A 17,248-nucleotide genomic window follows, 5' to 3' on the forward strand; every position below is an offset into this window, starting at 1 on the left:
AGGAGCAGCTATACGAAAAATCAGCTCTCTAGCTCTACAAATGTTGAGTGCAGAGCAGAGAGACTACCTGGGGGGGGGGGTGGCAACCCCCCCCCCCCATGTGCGGGCGAGAGTTAAGTGTATTAATTTCATTTGAGATTTGCTTTAGATTTGTATGTGGCCTTAAGAGCAAAACAAATTACAAAATACGCTTCAAGAGATTTTAGTTCCGTTTCCAAAAATAATGTTATTGTGCTTATAAGTTGCCCTTGCCTAAAGTCAGCTTTGCAGCAATGCTAGATAGACAGATATGCCTTGTTCATAACCGCAATCATGCAGTCACAAACCACCAAAGTCCGGTCATTTTCCGAGCCCATGAGCCGTCAATGGGCCGCGCCTGATTCAGACCGGTTCACTAGGGAACTGAGCCGGGTTCACGCTCTACCCACTGCCATGAACCGTGCGCCGCCGCTCTGATGACGGTTTGTAATGCGGCCCGTGTGTGTCAGACTGTTAGAGAGAGCCACCGGTTCCCAGCGGCTGATGGGCTGTCATTAGGTGATTTGTAGTCGGCGTGGAACGGTTGGCCGGCTCGTTCTATCCGCTCGGCTGTGGGTGGGACTTGGTAGCATAGCAGGCACCGGTTTATAACCGACCTCCAGTCGTTAATGTGCGGCGATGATGTATAATTTGCTCATCAAGCAAAGCTGACTGCCAGTGGCATCACACGGTTGGAGTAGCGCCACCCATTTCCGCGACTCGTTATGAGAGCTCTCCACGGCGTAATGCCATGCCTCCCTGCATAGCTCTAACACCAAAATAGGCATTGATCATTGCTATTGTGATAAGTTTTATTTTTAGAACATGTTGGCTGCATGCAACTTCTTATGAATGGTTTCACAGCAAAGAATAAGCGCAATTCAGTGTACGTAATCTTTGCCTTTAACTTGCATCTTCTTTATCGATCTATGCTCTTTTTGTCCCCAACTATATATTAATTTTCACCGCGGATGGCAATCACAGAACTCTAATATGTGTATAAGATAACACGTTTTATTGACAGCAAGTTGCCACGCTTTCCCGCACAGGCTTTCCCGCATTCATTGACGATCATAGATGGAAAAAAAATCACAAATGTTTCTTTGTTTTCAGAATGATCTCAATTTCCACGCAAGAGGAGCGGGTCTAAGCGGCAACATACCGGGAGGAAAGCCGTAAGTGTGCTCTGCTATACCTACATATCCTACAGCAAGGTAGGAACGTTTTTCGGCTACTAGTCGTTTATTGTTTTCGTTTCGAATTTTCGACCTTCGCATCGAGGTCGTTGTCAAGAAACATATAACAATGACAATAACATGCATCGTGAACACGTTTGAAAAATAGTACGGTCATCATATCTAAAAACGTGCAAGTAATCCCTCCAGCTATTTCTGACCTGAAACTCTGTACCCAAAATTAATGAGGAAAAAAGTGTATGAATAGATGAACGAATGAATGAATGGCTAACTGGCGGACTGACTGACTGACTGAAGGAAAGAATGAATAAATGAATGAATGAATGAATGAATGAATGAATGAATGAATGAATGAATGAATGAATGAATGCAGTACATGAGACACACAAACAGGCTGTGACACATTAAAAATACATGCTTAAAATCTTTGATTGCTTGATCGTCGGATCTCGTTGCCCTACCAGCACTGATCCCATAAAGGACTGAATGCGGTGCCGTCTACTCGGTTGATCGTGTCGTTTTTCTTGACGTGTATTTGTAGCGCTTCTTTCGTGAGTCGTTTCGTTAGATTGTTTTCGTTTTCGAGGACTGTCGTTTTGTTCCAAAGCGGTGCGTGTTCTCCTGGTTCAAAAAGGTGATCTACGAAGGCGCTTCCGTTGTGATTGCAGTTTTTGACGTCTCTTTGATGTTCTTTTATTCTTGTTTGCAGCTTCCGTCGTGTTTGTCCGATGTAGATTTTGCCGCAGTGACAGGGGATTTCGTATACACAGGGCTTCTCTTCCGGTAGATGTTTGTCTTTGACTGTTGATAATTTGCTCCTAAGTGTTTGGCTTCTTGAAGGAATGGCACATTCAATGTTGTTCTTTTCCAGGAGGCGCTTCAGGTTGTGAGTTAGTCCCTCGCAGTATGGTAGGACTGCTCGAGGTTTCCTGTCGTTTCGTGTCGTTCTGTGATCCGTCGTTTGTTCGTTCTCTCCGTTTTCTGTCGTTTGTGGTTTCGGCTCTGGTGTTCTTCGTTTTCGTGCTATGTATTTGTGTATCGTCTTCGCTGGGAAACCATTTCTTTTTAAGGCTCGAAGTATGTACAGAAGCTCGTCTTCTAGATGTTCTGGTGAACAAATCTTGAAAGCCCGGTCGACTAGTGACCTCACGACTGCCATCTTCGAGGCTTGTGTGTGATTTGAGTCCCACTGGAGATATAAATCGGAATGTGTATCTTTTCTGTATATCTTGAAGCTGAATCCGTTTGTCTCTCTTCTGATTTTGACGTCCAGGAAGGCCATCTCACGATCTTCCTCTTTTTCCATGGTGAACTTGATGGCGTCATTTTGTGTGTTGAGGTGATCCAAAAACCCGTCTAGAGTGTCTTCGCCGTGTTGCCAAATCACTAGAATGTCGTCGACGTATCTGACCCACTTTTTGGGTTTGAGTTCTGATGTTTCAAGCGCTCTCTCTTCAAATGTCTCCATATATAAGTTCGCTATTACCGGTGACAAGGGTGACCCCATACTTGCCCCCTCGGTCTGCTGGAAGAATTGTCCGTTCTGTTTGAAAAACGTAGTTTTTAGGCAAGTTCTTGTCAGCTCTGCAATTTGCTGTGGTGTCAGTTCACTGCGATTTCACTGCGATTTTCTCAAAAGAGGAAAGGAAGGCAATCAAAGAACTTCAGCAAATGGACGACATCGTCATCCTGCCGGCGGACAAGGGAAATGTGACCGTAGTGATGGACAGGGAAGAATATCAAGAAAAAGTGGACCAGATGTTGCAAGATCAGGGCACGTACAAAAAGATTTCTAGAGATCCATCGAATAAGGCAGAAAAAGAAGTACGGGAAAACATCAAAGCACAGCAAGCAAACATTAAAGTAAATTTGTCCAATACGAGGCTGTCGAGATTTGTGGGATACCCGAAAATACACAAGGAGGGCGTGCCCCTACGCCCAGTCATCGATTCGAGAGATTCAGCGACCTACGACTTAGCGAAACGACTAACAAAAACGATTCACCCCATCGTAGGACAAACAGAATCCTACGTAAAGAATTCAAGCCACCTAGTGGAGATGCTGAAGAAGACGAAGGTCGAAAACAATGACTTGTTAGTAAGCTTTGACGTAAAGTCACTGTTTACTAACGTTCCAGTCGAAGACGCGTGCCAAATTCTGAGAGCAAAATTAGAAGCAGATGAAGACCTAGTAAATCGCAGTGAACTGACACCACAGCAAATTGCAGAGCTGACAAGAACTTGCCTAAAAACTACGTTTTTCAAACAGAACGGACAATTCTTCCAGCAGACCGAGGGGGCAAGTATGGGGTCACCCTTGTCACCGGTAATAGCGAACTTATATATATGGAGACATTTGAAGAGAGAGCGCTTGAAACATCAGAACTCAAACCCAAAAAGTGGGTCAGATACGTCGACGACATTCTAGTGATTTGGCAACACGGCGAAGACACTCTAGACGGGTTTTTGGATCACCTCAACACACAAAATGACGCCATCAAGTTCACCATGGAAAAAGAGGAAGATCGTGAGCTGGCCTTCCTGGACGTCAAAATCAGAAGAGAGACAAACGGATTCAGCTTCAAGATATACAGAAAAGATACACATTCCGATCTATATCTCCAGTGGGACTCAAATCACACACAAGCCTCGAAGATGGCAGTCGTGAGGTCACTAGTCGACCGGGCTTTCAAGATTTGTTCACCAGAACATCTAGAAGACGAGCTTCTGTACATACTTCGAGCCTTAAAAAGAAATGGTTTCCCAGCGAAGACGATACACAAATACATAGCACGAAAACGAAGAACACCAGAGCCGAAACCACAAACGACAGAAAACGGAGAGAACGAACAAACGACGGATCACAGAACGACACGAAACGACAGGAAACCTCGAGCAGTCCTACCATACTGCGAGGGACTAACTCACAACCTGAAGCGCCTCCTGGAAAAGAACAACATTGAATGTGCCATTTCTTCAAGAAGCCAAACACTTAGGAGCAAATTATCAACAGTCAAAGACAAACATCTACCGGAAGAGAAGCCCTGTGTATACGAAATCCCCTGTCACTGCGGCAAAATCTACATCGGACAAACACGACGGAAGCTGCAAACAAGAATAAAAGAACATCAAAGAGACGTCAAAAACTGCAATCACAACGGAAGCGCCTTCGTAGATCACCTTTTTGAACCAGGAGAACACGCACCGCTTTGGAACAAAACGACAGTCCTCGAAAACGAAAACAATCTAACGAAACGACTCACGAAAGAAGCGCTACAAATACACGTCAAGAAAAACGACACGATCAACCGAGTAGACGGCACCGCATTCAGTCCTTTATGGGATCAGTGCTGGTAGGGCAACGAGATCCGACGATCAAGCAATCAAAGATTTTAAGCATGTATTTTTAATGTGTCACAGCCTGTTTGTGTGTCTCATGTACTGCATTCATTCATTCATTCATTCATTCATTCATTCATTCATTCATTCATTCATTCATTCATTCATTCATTCATTCATTCATTCATTCATTCATTCATTCATTCATTTATTCATTCTTTCCTTCAGTCAGTCAGTCAGTCCGCCAGTTAGCCATTCATTCATTCGTTCATCTATTCATACACTTTTTTCCTCATTAATTTTGGGTACAGAGTTTCAGGTCAGAAATAGCTGGAGGGATTACTTGCACGTTTTTAGATATGACCAGTATAGCGCCTTTTGGGGCGACTAACGGAGCGAGCGAGGGGGTGAGTCTTGCACGTGCGAAATTTCGAGGGGGTACCTCCAACTGACTTGTGCACGGCACCCTACTGACCGGTTTCTAGCGATGTGCCAAATTTGAGCACAATCGGCCCAGCCGTTCTCGAGATCTGGGGGCGGCACCCTGCACGTGCGCACGTGCAAAATGGGTCCCAACTGACTTGTGCACGGCACCCTACTAACTGGTCCCAAACCGTGTACCAAATTTGAGCGCCATCGGTCCAGCCGTTCTCAAGATCTGGAAACGACCCCTGCACGTGCGCACGTGCAGCAGCACCCCAACTCTGGCACATGGATATGCAGTGCCTAGTGGGTGCCTACCTACATGCCAACTTTCAGCGCAATCGGCCAAGTAGTTACCGAGATATTGCAACAATTACAAAACTGACACCTCTTCGTTTTGCACGTGGCACGTGCATAAGGGGTCACCCACATGCATCGGGAATAGTCCAATACTTGGTAGAAGGAATGAAGCTACCCGACAAAAATTACCGCGTGTAAATCGGTCAAGTGGTTGCTGAGATATAAGCCTCGCAAAAGCGTGACCACGGCCGGCCGGCCGGCCGGCCGCTCATACTCAGAAATTTCCGTTAATCTAAGGAAAGACTCCGCTCGCTTCGCTCGCTCCGTAATGACCGTACTATTTTTCAAACGTGTTCACGATGCATGTTATTGTCATTGTTATATGTTTCTTGACAACCAATTGACAACGACCTCGATGCGAAGGTCGAAAATTCGAAACGAAAACAATAAACGACTAGTAGCCGAAAAACGTTCCTACCTTGTAATGTCTAGTCGTAAAAGCTTAAAATCATATATATCCTACAGCAATCCATTGTAAGTACGTACGTCATACAGCCATCATCTCACTGACACCACTGGCGGATCCAAGGGGGGGGGGGCATTAGGGGCATATGCCCCCTCCGTCAGGAGCCTGGGGAGGGCATTCAGTGCAAGTATGCCCCCCCCCCGTTCAGACTTACACTTCTTACGCCTATAACGAGGAACTAAATAAAAATGGATTAGGAAGCCTTCCTAGTAACTACTTTTGTGATCAGAGTCGTTTTAGTAACCTCAATTTGGTTGTCATTGCTTTATTTTGTCTAAAAATATGTTGCTTCTTAGTTCTTACCACAGGGGAGTCATGCCGCTTCAACCCTTTTAACCGTTGTCTAACGATGGCACTCATATTGCGCAAACCAGGAATCGGCCGCCGCCTATGCTTGGGAATAGGGACGGTTAGAATATGGTTTACCTGTATGGCCGCAGCCAGTGCAGCGTAACCGGGGGGGGGGGGGGCACAAGGGGTGCGTGCCGCCTCATTAGATGCATGGTGCCCTATGGGCCCGAGAGGCCCTGCAGTGCCAATTGGCCGCTCAGGTTCCAAGCGTGCCTTATTTCGACTGAGATAAGACCCGCAGGACTCGTGAGAGCACCCCACGGAGTCACGGGCTCCTGAGTCGCCACACATCACACATCTCCATAAGGGCCACACTCCAGCTTCTGAGGGCCCTGTGCTGGCCTCTGAGTGACCTTGCTGACCTATTAAGCGTCAGCTCTAATTATGGTCCTTGCTCATACCCGCATGGAACGGCTCCACACTAGTGTCTCTGAGGGCCCATAACGGCGTCTGTGAGCCGTGAGGGTCTCACACCGGCGCCTTTGAGGGCCCAACACCGCCAATCTGAGGGACTAACACCAATGTTTCTTAAGGTCCTACATCGGCGGCGGCTCTGAGGGCCCCACACTGGCGCCTCTGAAGGTCTTAAACAAGCGCATCTGACGGCTACCTACCTGCAACTCTGTGGGCCCCACACTGGTGACTCTGAGGGCTCCCAGCGACGCCTGAGAGTACCACGCCGGTCTCCAGGATCCCACAGTGCTCCTGAAGGCCTCCATCCACCCCTTGCTGGCCTCTCGAAGACCCTTTGCCCCCATGCCTGTGTCTCTGAGAAGTGAGGACTCCCACAACGATGCCTTTGAAAGTCTTCACCGGCGACTGTGAGGGCACCACACAGACACGTCTGAGGGCCCTACACCGCCACCTCTGAGACACCAGTGTCTCCTGAGGCACCACATCGGCGACTCTGAGCGTCCCACACCGGCGCCTCTGGGGCCCCACACCAGTGTCTCTGGCAGCCAGCCACCGGTAACTCTGTAGGTCCTACACCGGTGACTCCGAGGGCCCCACCGGCGTCTGAGAGTACCATGCCGATCTCTTAAGGACTCCACAGGGCTCCTGAAGATACTGCAGGCCCTCACTTGCCGGCCTGTGAAGGCCCATTGTTGGCATCATACGGCCCGTCACCGGCCTCTGAGGGCCCTTTGTCGGTCTCTGAGAGGCCCTACTGGGTTATTAAGCATTCGCATTTCGCACCAACAACTCCAAGGGCCCCACACACAGCCATCTGTGAATGGTGTGGGCTTAGCGCCACACCAGTGTCTGAGGCACCACAACGGCGTCCATGTGAGGGCCTCACACCAGCACCTAAGAGGGCCCACACCGGCTCCTTTGTGGTTTCTGCACCAGTGCCTCTGAGGGCCCCACACCACTGCCTCTGGGGAACCCACACCGATACCTTTGATGGTCCCACGCCAGTACCTCTTAAGGTTCCACACCAGCGGCCCTTGGGTCGGCTCTACACACCAGTCATTCTGAGGGCCCCACCGGCCCCAACAATTCTCGTCGATTTCTGGCGCTGCCCGGGTATTTGTCCCAAAAGCCTCCTCCTCCTGGATCTGCCAATGGGGTCAGGTGTCCTACTATTTTTTTATTTCTTTAAGAAAAAAAAAAACTCGTGTCAGGGCTATGACGAAAAATAAGTGGCCTAAATCCGATGAGAAAACAGGATTTGGGGGTACCCTAGGTTTGGCTCCGTGACCTGGTATGCCCCCCCCCGCGCTGAAACCCTGGATCCGCCAGTGACTGACACGATTGCTGTGGTTCGCAATGAATTTATTGCTGATTTTTGATGACTTTCTTTTCTACCCTTGCAAGACGTGACAACAGTCTTTCTTAGCTAGTTTAACTGTGAATAAGATTACAAAGATATAGAGGATTCTTCATGGCTCCAAGTGGAAGATAAGGACAGGGTATATTGAATTAGGGGGTAGGACCAAGTTTAGTAGGCATGATCTCAGCAATTGTCTTGTTTTATGTGGCGATTTTCATTATCACAATATTATTTTTGATATCATTAAGTTTGTATATCTCGGTTTTACGAAAAATAGTAGGGCAACAAAGATAAATTTCGCGAAAAAATAATTTTAGTTGGAAATATCCATTCTGATTGCAAAATTCAGTATGAAGCCCAGTATGGTGACCGTCTAGTGTGCTTCCAATGCTGAGTACCTGATATCAACAGGAGTTGTTTACTATTTTGCCTTACGTTGCTAGGTGGTTGCTAGGGAGCTAAGGATACTCTCTTGCGCGATCATTTGCACTTATTTTTCCTCATTTTATCGACATGTTGCTGTTTCTGAGACCTAACTCATGCTAATGAAAAAGCAGTTTTCTTAAAATGCATATTTAATGGTCGTAGCATTAACATAGCTCTGCAATTTTGCTTAAATATCTGCAAAATCCTGACTTCCCGGAAAATTGTTGGTGGTGATGGGGATCGAGCCCGTCGATGAAAAGTAAGTCAATATTCAAAGGCTTCAAAACGTTATTTCTTGTTGTTCTGTGAAATAGCAATGCAAGACCGATGATAGTGCCAGTGTTGAGCTTTCCAATGAAGCACTGCAATTAGTGGTATGGTTATTATCACCTAAGATATCTTTAATCAAATATTAGAATTCTGCCATTGTGTTGCTGTAGAACAGGGTTACTTTCAATCTCTTGGGAACACGATTTGCCGGTCTCAGATCGAAAAACACTTCAGAAAGCGGTAATAGACAATGAAATTTCCCACCTGATAGCATCTCGGGTTTTTATACATCCTGTCTAGAATTTTATAAATCCGACGTAAAAATGGCCAATTTCGTCAGATTCCGAATTTTTGCCATTGGGTCTAATGTAAAGCATGGCTACTTTCAGTCTCTTGGGAACACGATTTCCGTACCTCAGATTGAAAAACACTTCTAAAGTCGCAGATAGTAGACGATTTATTCTACCAGATAGCATCTCGCTTTTTTCTGTATCTGGTCATGTATCTTCATAAAACCCTCTCAAATATAGTCAATTTAGCATTAAAGTCTATGAATTTAGAAGAAGTTTCATATCCGACTAGATTTGGGCTACCATGTCTGTTGACCGGGGGCGATAAGGATATCTTTTCCAAGCGGGTTACTGAAAAACCGAGCGACGAAGGAGCGAGGTTTTTCTGTAACACGCGAGGAAAAGATATCCGATCTTCCACGAGTGAGCCATGAGGAATCCTATATCTTTCTATGTTGAGGTTTATTCTTAATTAATTAAATAGTATTTTTAAATGTATTCATCTATGTAAAAAAGGATTAAGAGTAGTTTGTTTTTATTTCATAAGATTCATACATAAACAGCCATTAAAAATGTCGTTCGATTATTGACCTATCATCAGTTGAACTCTTGATTTTTGGCTATGAACCCTCGAGACCTTATCTTTGCATCTCAGAGAGATGCAGGGATAACAAATTCTTATTTTTGCATCTCAGAGGAGTGCGAGATAGAAATATCCCTGCACTGTAGACCCAATGGCAAATAAACCTCAACTAGAAAGATAATGCGATAAAAGTCAGTGCCATGGTATGACAACCTTCTACCTGCGCCATTATTCTTGGGAGTTTGCTTGACGCATAAATATGCTTTAATCGAAAATCATCCATCATATAAGATAACTATGATGCAAAACTAGCGAACAGACCGTTCCAAGCAGCATGCATCATACTAAAATGATTGAAAAAGTCGAACACTCTGTCATTACATGCACTGCTTATCTCTGGAGACCGTTGCTGATTGTAATTGATAAAAGCAGCCTCAACTAAGTGGCAAAAACTCTCCGAACACCTACTCGTTAACTACGGTAGAAGTCGATGAGCAGCCAATAGTCGCCCTGGCATCTCGAGCGTGCCCAATCAGACAGTTGGACTGGTGCCCAAAGAATGAGCCGAGAATGTGCCAAGACCGGGCGCCGCGGGGCACTGGGGACAGTGACGGTGTCATCGGGGCACAGCCCACCTGTCCGCCCCACGTACCAGTTTGTGTGTCTGTCTGGGTGTCTGTCTGTCTGTCTGTCTGTCTGTCTGTCTGTCTGTCTGTCTGTCTGTCTGTTTGTCTGAGTGTTTGCACGAGTATGTCTAATGTCTGTGCCTCTCACTCACTCACTTTCCATCTCCCTTTCTCTTTCCCTCTCCCTCTCCCTCTCCCTCTCTCTCTCTTTGTCTCTTCTCTCTCTCCCTTCCCCTCTCCCTCTCTCTCTCCCTCCCTCTCCCTCTCCCTCTCCCTCTCCCTCTCCCTCTCCCTCTCCCTCTCCCTCTCCATCTCCTTCTCTTTCCTCCCCATCTCCCTTCCTCTCCCTCTCCCTCTCCTCCCTCTCCCTCTCTCCCTCTCTCCCTCGCTACTGACCCCAGCTTCCTGAGCACCAATCCAATCGGTCCGACCAGCCAGGCCATGTTGTCCATGGTGCCTGGGGCGTTCCGGGCGGTCACCGCGCCACATTTGCCGTCGGCTGTCTGTAGGTGCGCCGGATTGGCTGCTCCGTCGCCAGATAGGTCGACGAATGGCGCAGTCGGTGACAGGGGGAGGCTGATGGGTTGGCACGGGGTGGATTCTTGGCCAGCTAATCTGTCTTCTGAGTAACTTACCGTGTTGCCAGGGAGGTTGGATAGCTGGTAGGATGTATTATCGTTGACTGTTGTTTGTCAAGGCTGTTTACTGACTGGTTGTTGGGGTTTGGTTTTAGGCTGTGCACTACAAGGGTGATTTTTTTTAACTGTTAAAAAGTAAACGTCAATGGTGGTCCCTAAATCGAAAAATCGCGTGCAAAAAAGCAATGCACGTGATAGATAAATCTGGGACATTTTGTATGGTGTCATCATTTGTCCCTTTTGACCGACGGCCTCGGCCCCAATGGAGCCTGAAAATGTCCCACCAATCGGGCACGCATGGTCCACCGCCGTTCAGTAAGGAACGACACAAAACGATGATTTTGAAGCATTGAGGCAGTTCGAAGCATACGATGATCAAGGAGATACCTCAGAAAGACGTTAAATAACGCATGAACAAGCTTGTAGTCATAAATAACCTTCAAACAGTCCATCTGGCGTATGAGCAGCTTTTGAAGAATCAGTCTTCAGGGAGAAATAAAAAACAGCGAATCAGACACCATCAGGGCCGCCAGTATCAAAATCCTCGACCTGCCCTCCCTAAACTTCTAGTTTTTGGGCCCAGCTATGGCAGATATAACAAGAAAACAGTGGAAATATCTGGCAGAGCTGAAAATGGGCGATAGGAGCCTTTTCAGTCCGCCTAATGAGTATGGGAGTCCATGGTGCTGTTCAACACGTGCTCAGGCGGGCTGATTCGTGTCGGTAACTTCAAGCACAAGTAAAATACACGATGGACGTTCCTTCGCATCGTGTCCGCATGAAATCAAAATGTCCCAGCATGCTTTTCATCCTGGTATATAATTTTGAAGATATATTTGCATTTTAACCCCACTAGACCTCATTACCTTTTAACAAGTAAAAAAATCACCCTGTATGTTTGGCGTTGTGATAGGCATAGGTACGACTTAAAACCTACTATAAGATCGAGCCAGGAAACTACTTAGCTGATCGAATCTTATTTTTCCTGCTTTCCGGCTGATCTAAATAATTTTAAGCAATCCTTCTATCCCGCCCCAAGCCATGTAATTTGATTTCAATTTCCCAAGTCTGTGTATCGTGGTCTCCTTTCACTAATACCCCTCCGGGGATGAACCGCCGGCTCGTCTCGCCTCAGATGCGCCATTCTCGTCTCGGCTGAACGCTCCTGTGACGTCACAGGCGTGTCCCTATGACGTCACTGACGGAAATATCCGGAGGGCGCTTGGCGCACCGGCGTCAGGCTGTTGACACGCGAGGAATTCTCTGTGGACGGGAGGGCCGTGCTTACGCTAATGATGAACTTTTTGTGGCGATAAGCCGGAAATAGAGCGGACGATGGGACACATGATCCTGAGTTACAGTGATAACTGGGGCAAAGAAACTAGCAAAAGAACACTTCTGTGAATGGAGTGAATGGATTTATGGCGATTCAGTGATATATTTACTACTTTTTTCTCTTTCGCTGCAAACCAAAAAGGAATCCGAAAGTTCGATTTGATGCACATAAGAACGAACCTACAACTATATACCTACTTATGGTACGTACATACCAGAAATCGTTAACAATGCGTGCATATTTGTATCTGTTCATAATCGCTAAATTACTAATCGTCGAACGGAAGAGAGCGGGGTTGTGGGAAAACCTGAACTAAACTTTTCCATTTACGCCGCTCCTTGAGGCTGCTCGTGGTGCTCATTGTAAGCTCCAGGGTGACTCACATCGAGCTAATTAGTGAGACTTTAGTGGCACAGGTTTTGGCCGACCGGCGTATAATTCGGTGATTTAGGTGATATGAAGCGCGAGCGAATCGAATGAGGCAGTGAGCGATGATGGCTCCGGAAATGGATGGCTGTCCCAATGAATAAGAACAATACCAAGCTAGTCATAGTTAAGGGTCATTCTGAAATGTATACATATGATAGGTTTTTAATAACAGATACTCTCATTTGTGCTTTTTATATCGGCAAGCTTCAGCCTCTCGCAGCCATTATTCAGTGTCGTCTTCTTTCAAACCGTTTGAAAACTTGTTTCGATTTGAATCTTTTCGATTTATTTCATTCATGCGTTGATTCGTTCCATGTCCATCTATCAAAGAATATCCATTCGCTCCCCTCTATTCATCCGATCAGGACCTGCTTCTATTCATCTCTCCCTGCCCTGTAGTTATTAATTTCCATTCTTTTTACAAATCCTACTCCCCCGCCTCCATTTCCCTTTTTACTCTGCCATTTTTCACACCGCGTTTCCTTTACTCTGCCGAGCTGACAGTCTGTTTCCCGTTTCCCTCCCTCAGGGCGTACAGTTTCCATGTGTCGGCGGACGGTCAGATGATGCCCGTGCCGTTTCCCACGGACGCCCTGCTGGGCCCCGGCATCCCGCGCCACGCGCGCCAGATGAACACGCTCAGTCACGGAGAGGTGGTGTGCGCAGTCACCATCTCCAACCCCACCAAGTTCGTCTACACGGGCGGCAAGGGCTGCGTCAAGGTCTGGGACATCGGACAGTCCAACGCCAAGACGCCCGTCTCGCAGCTCGATTGCTTGGTGAGTACGATAACCTATGTCGCAGATGGGAAAAAGTGAAACACATTCCGTATTTCATTTACAACAACAAAAAAAAAACAGAGGTATATTTTACTGTGGAATACCTCATACTGAAAAGTACCTTGGCTTCGAACGTTGCATAAACATTTATCTTATTTGTTGTTGAAAAAGTCAAATCGCTGCCAAACTTCTAACAGCAGCGCATCTGAAGTTACCTTTAGCTGATGCCTGACACCCTGTTGCTGAGACATACGAGTTGTACAGCGCTGACGGTAGAACGTTGCCACTGTTTCTCGTCTCCAGCAGCGGGATAACTACATCCGTTCGGTGAAGCTCCTACCGGACGGTCGAACTCTGATGGTTGGCGGCGAGGCCAGCACTCTCAGTATCTGGGACCTGGCCGGGCCGACTCCCCGAATCAAGTGCGAGCTGCCCTCATCTGCGCCGGCGTGCTACGCGCTGGCCATCTCTCCCGACTCGAAGGTGTGCTTCAGCTGCTGCAGCGACGGCAACATCGCCGTCTGGGACCTGCACAACCAGCAGCTGGTGCGCCAGTTCCAGGGGCACACGGACGGCGCCTCGTGCATTGACATCTCGTCCGACGGCAACAAGCTGTGGACGGGCGGTCTGGACAACACGGTGCGCTCGTGGGACCTGCGCGAAGGTCGCCAGCTGCAGCAGCACGACTTCAGCTCTCAGATCTTCTCGCTGGGCTTCTGTCCGACCGGCGAGTGGCTGGCCGTCGGCATGGAGAGCTCCAACGTCGAGGTGCTGCACGTCAACAAGCCCGACAAGTACCAGCTGCACCTGCACGAGAGCTGCGTGCTCTCGCTCAAGTTCGCTCAGTGCGGCAAGTGGTTCGTCTCCACCGGCAAGGACAACCTGCTCAACGCCTGGAGGACGCCCTATGGCGCATCAATATTCCAGGTATGTGTGGTGGTCATTACTAATTTTGCATGCGCTGCGCACGCCACACGAAGACGACATGAGCTGACTGATACGATTAAAAGTGGCTGCCATGTGTCGATTATTATAAATTTAATGATGTGTTCGCTTCTTGAATAAAACAATAACTTTGTCGAGCCACCACAAGTCCTAGGAAACGTCAGCCAGTTAGTTTTGTTTGAAGTTTCTCTAGGTTATCAATAATACAAGGACGACTAAATCTAGACAGTTATGAAATCATTCTTCATTAAGCATTTCCTTTTAATTATTTATTTTATCTAATTATAATTCTGACTCGCTTTCCCAGTCGAAGGAGTCGTCGTCGGTGTTGAGCTGCGACATTTCCGCCGACGATAAGTTCATCGTCACCGGCTCCGGAGACAAGAAGGCCACCGTCTACGAAGTGATATACTAAGACAATCGCCGCCGACAGCGCCTCTGGTGGCCGAGCGGCGAACCTCATAAGTGATAATGCGCGAGCCTGGTCTTCACTCTAGTCAGGACGTATATGTACAATTCTCACCGGGAAGGGATTCGAATCAAAATACGTCCTATTTTTGTGTGCTGGTGTCGCGGCGTCGCGGCGATTTCTCGGTATATGTGCGAGTGTGTGCGTTTGCGGGCGTGTATACTATGTGTGGTATACGTGTACGCGTGTATCGCACGTGCACGTGCGTTGGGAGACATTTCTCGTTATTTACCTTTCTCGACAATGATCGGTGCGTCGCTGTGTGTGTGTGGTGTGTGAAGGGTGGGGCCTGGTGTGGCCGAGTCAATTTTAGTCGCTACTCTGTGTGTGAACGGTGCCGCCATTTTGCGATTGGCACTGTGGTCAGGTCATGGAGCCGACTCGGTACAAAGACTGGCCGATTTCACATACATACACTAGATGACTGCTGCTTGTCCGCGCGTGTACCCAAGTGTGTGCAGAGCACGGGCTAAAACGCGTGGCAAGTGAGTCTTCTAACTTGTTCCAAAGCACACCGAAACTGAGCGCATATGCCGGATCGATTAACAGTCAAAGATCGCATCCCGATTTTTGTTACGAGCTCGTGTCCGTGTGCGGCGGAACTGTATGCGTGTCTGTGGATGTAGTTCAGTGTGCCCTTGTCCGTCCTTCTCTCCCCGTCTCCCCAGCCCAGCACCCCCTCTCTCAGAAGTGGTGATCGTAGAAACAGTACAAACCCGATCAATCGCCGCGCCGAGCAGCTGATTGGGTCCCTCTCGCTGTGGCATTAGAAATCATAGAATGATGGTTCAGTATCAAAGAGAGCACGTCTGCCCAAAAGAGTCGTACCTACTTCGCTATTCGCTTCTTGAAAACTGCAAACGCAGCAGCACCACATACATTACGGCGTCATTGAAAAGGGGCGGTACATTAGCTTTATAATGCAGTTCCTTGTGATGCTGATGGAAACATTCTGAGCGTCGATGTTGGCGGAACTGCGAGGAGCATAATATTGATGCAGCATTGAGCACTGTCGGCTCCGAGGTTCATTTGGAGCTCTGCCCTTTGCCCAATGGCCCTCACCGTGTTTGAAATTATTGAAGTTGCTGAACAAAACTGCTAAAGATTCCTTCAAATTGTACAGAAAAGCAACCAATGCTGAAACATTCTTAGGCGTCTGTATCGAGCTTGAATAAGTTTGATTGTGCCCCCTTGGAGCATTTAATATCACCTTTTTGGATTTGCCAAAGAACTTGCTGGAAAATTATGGTTTATTTTTGTCGTGTGCTTCTGCAGAAGCACAGCCACGGCTATGCAGAAACTGGGGTTGTTAAGGTAGGTACTGAAACTGGCAAGGTATGTATGTACTTGCCATTTGGTTTGGCAATATTTACTGAGTGTAGGTAATATCGTTTTTTCAGCTGTAGTCCCGTCGTAACAATGCATATAATTAATGCCTTCCTCCAAATTACCTCCAAAACACCTCCTCCAATTGCCTCCAGACTTAGCAACAATGCTGATCAATCGCGTTTTATTCAGCAACAAGTTTTCATCAGGTGAAACGTTTACAAAAGGTGCCATTTTTTGTTAATTAATCCCTACGATCTAGTGCGACGCCAATGATCTGAATGGTCACTCATTACTGCATTATTTTCATTCATTCAAAACAGTCGCATCACTAATTGAGAGCGTTCATAACCGCGTCCTGTAAATAGCCCGAGAAGCAAGACCGACGGTCGTCTGTTACCTCCACTTTACATAGAGGACGCCAGCTGCCATTGTCATTTGCCGAGCGGTCGCCTCCCTCCTCTCTCCTCCCCCATCCTCTTCCTCCCCTCCGGCGGTTGGTCGGTAAATATACCCTCCCCTCCCCGCTCCCCCGGCCCTGGCACCCCCTCCCGCAGATTGTTGATGTTATTTTAGATGTGTCGCCGGCGGCTGCCAGCCGTGGCTGGTCGGTGCCAATAAAACGGAGACACACCACAGCGCCGGGCGTTTTCGGCGCTGAACGCAGGCGATGGCGGGCGATGGCGGGCGATGGATGAGCGATGGTGGGGAATTCGGAGCACCGGAGGCGATCCGGCGCGCCGCGCTCGGGGCTCCCGAGAACACAATCTTTATTCAGACGTGAGGGACTCGGATTGTGCTGAGGCGTCCCAGACGGGGGGTGGGGGGGGGGGGGGAGGAATGTCAAGGGTCATCGGTGGCACCACCTTCAAATACATACCGTGGACCCGTCTCTGAAGATTAGAACTCATCACACGTGGGTCATAGGGCCGGGGTTGTTCCTGTATTAGCGCCCATTCAGCTCGATTGCTACACTCTGTGACTGGGTGCATGAGCACGGACAACTGATCACAAATCGAATCACACCCGGGGCCAGTAATTATCTGCCGCGCTCACTCGTGCGCCGTCGCTACACAATCGATACGGGAGCCACTGGGCTGCTCGGGCGGGCCGGCCGGCGGTTAGGCCGGAAATTCAGAGGCACGTGCCCGTCAGTCCAAATGGAGCTCGGGCCGCCGGTGCCGGCTGCTTTGAATTGGTAAAAG

The 17,248-nt window shown here is 48.0% G+C and overlaps 1 protein-coding gene across 5 annotated transcripts in view; it reads left to right on the forward strand.

Moving 5' to 3' along the window:
• LOC122363999 (transducin-like enhancer protein 4) overlaps positions 1 to 16,683 on the forward strand; it is a 140,473-nt gene extending 123,790 nt beyond the window's left edge. For all 5 annotated transcript variants that reach the window (XM_043333929.1, XM_043333926.1, XM_043333930.1 and 2 more), the window contains 4 exons: positions 1,132 to 1,193; positions 13,054 to 13,303; positions 13,607 to 14,230; positions 14,556 to 16,683. In XM_043333929.1, coding sequence (XP_043189864.1) covers positions 1,132 to 1,193; positions 13,054 to 13,303; positions 13,607 to 14,230; positions 14,556 to 14,663 — 1,044 coding nt within the window. In that variant the 3' untranslated portion in view covers positions 14,664 to 16,683. The remainder of the gene's footprint in view (positions 1 to 1,131; positions 1,194 to 13,053; positions 13,304 to 13,606; positions 14,231 to 14,555) is intronic.
• The last annotated feature ends 565 nt before the right edge of the window (positions 16,684 to 17,248 follow it).

The sequence above is a fragment of the Amphibalanus amphitrite genome, unplaced genomic scaffold (assembly GCF_019059575.1).
Source record: "Amphibalanus amphitrite isolate SeventyFive unplaced genomic scaffold, NRLGWU_Aamphi_draft 000651F_arrow, whole genome shotgun sequence".
Taxonomy (NCBI): Eukaryota; Metazoa; Arthropoda; class Thecostraca; order Balanomorpha; family Balanidae; genus Amphibalanus; species Amphibalanus amphitrite.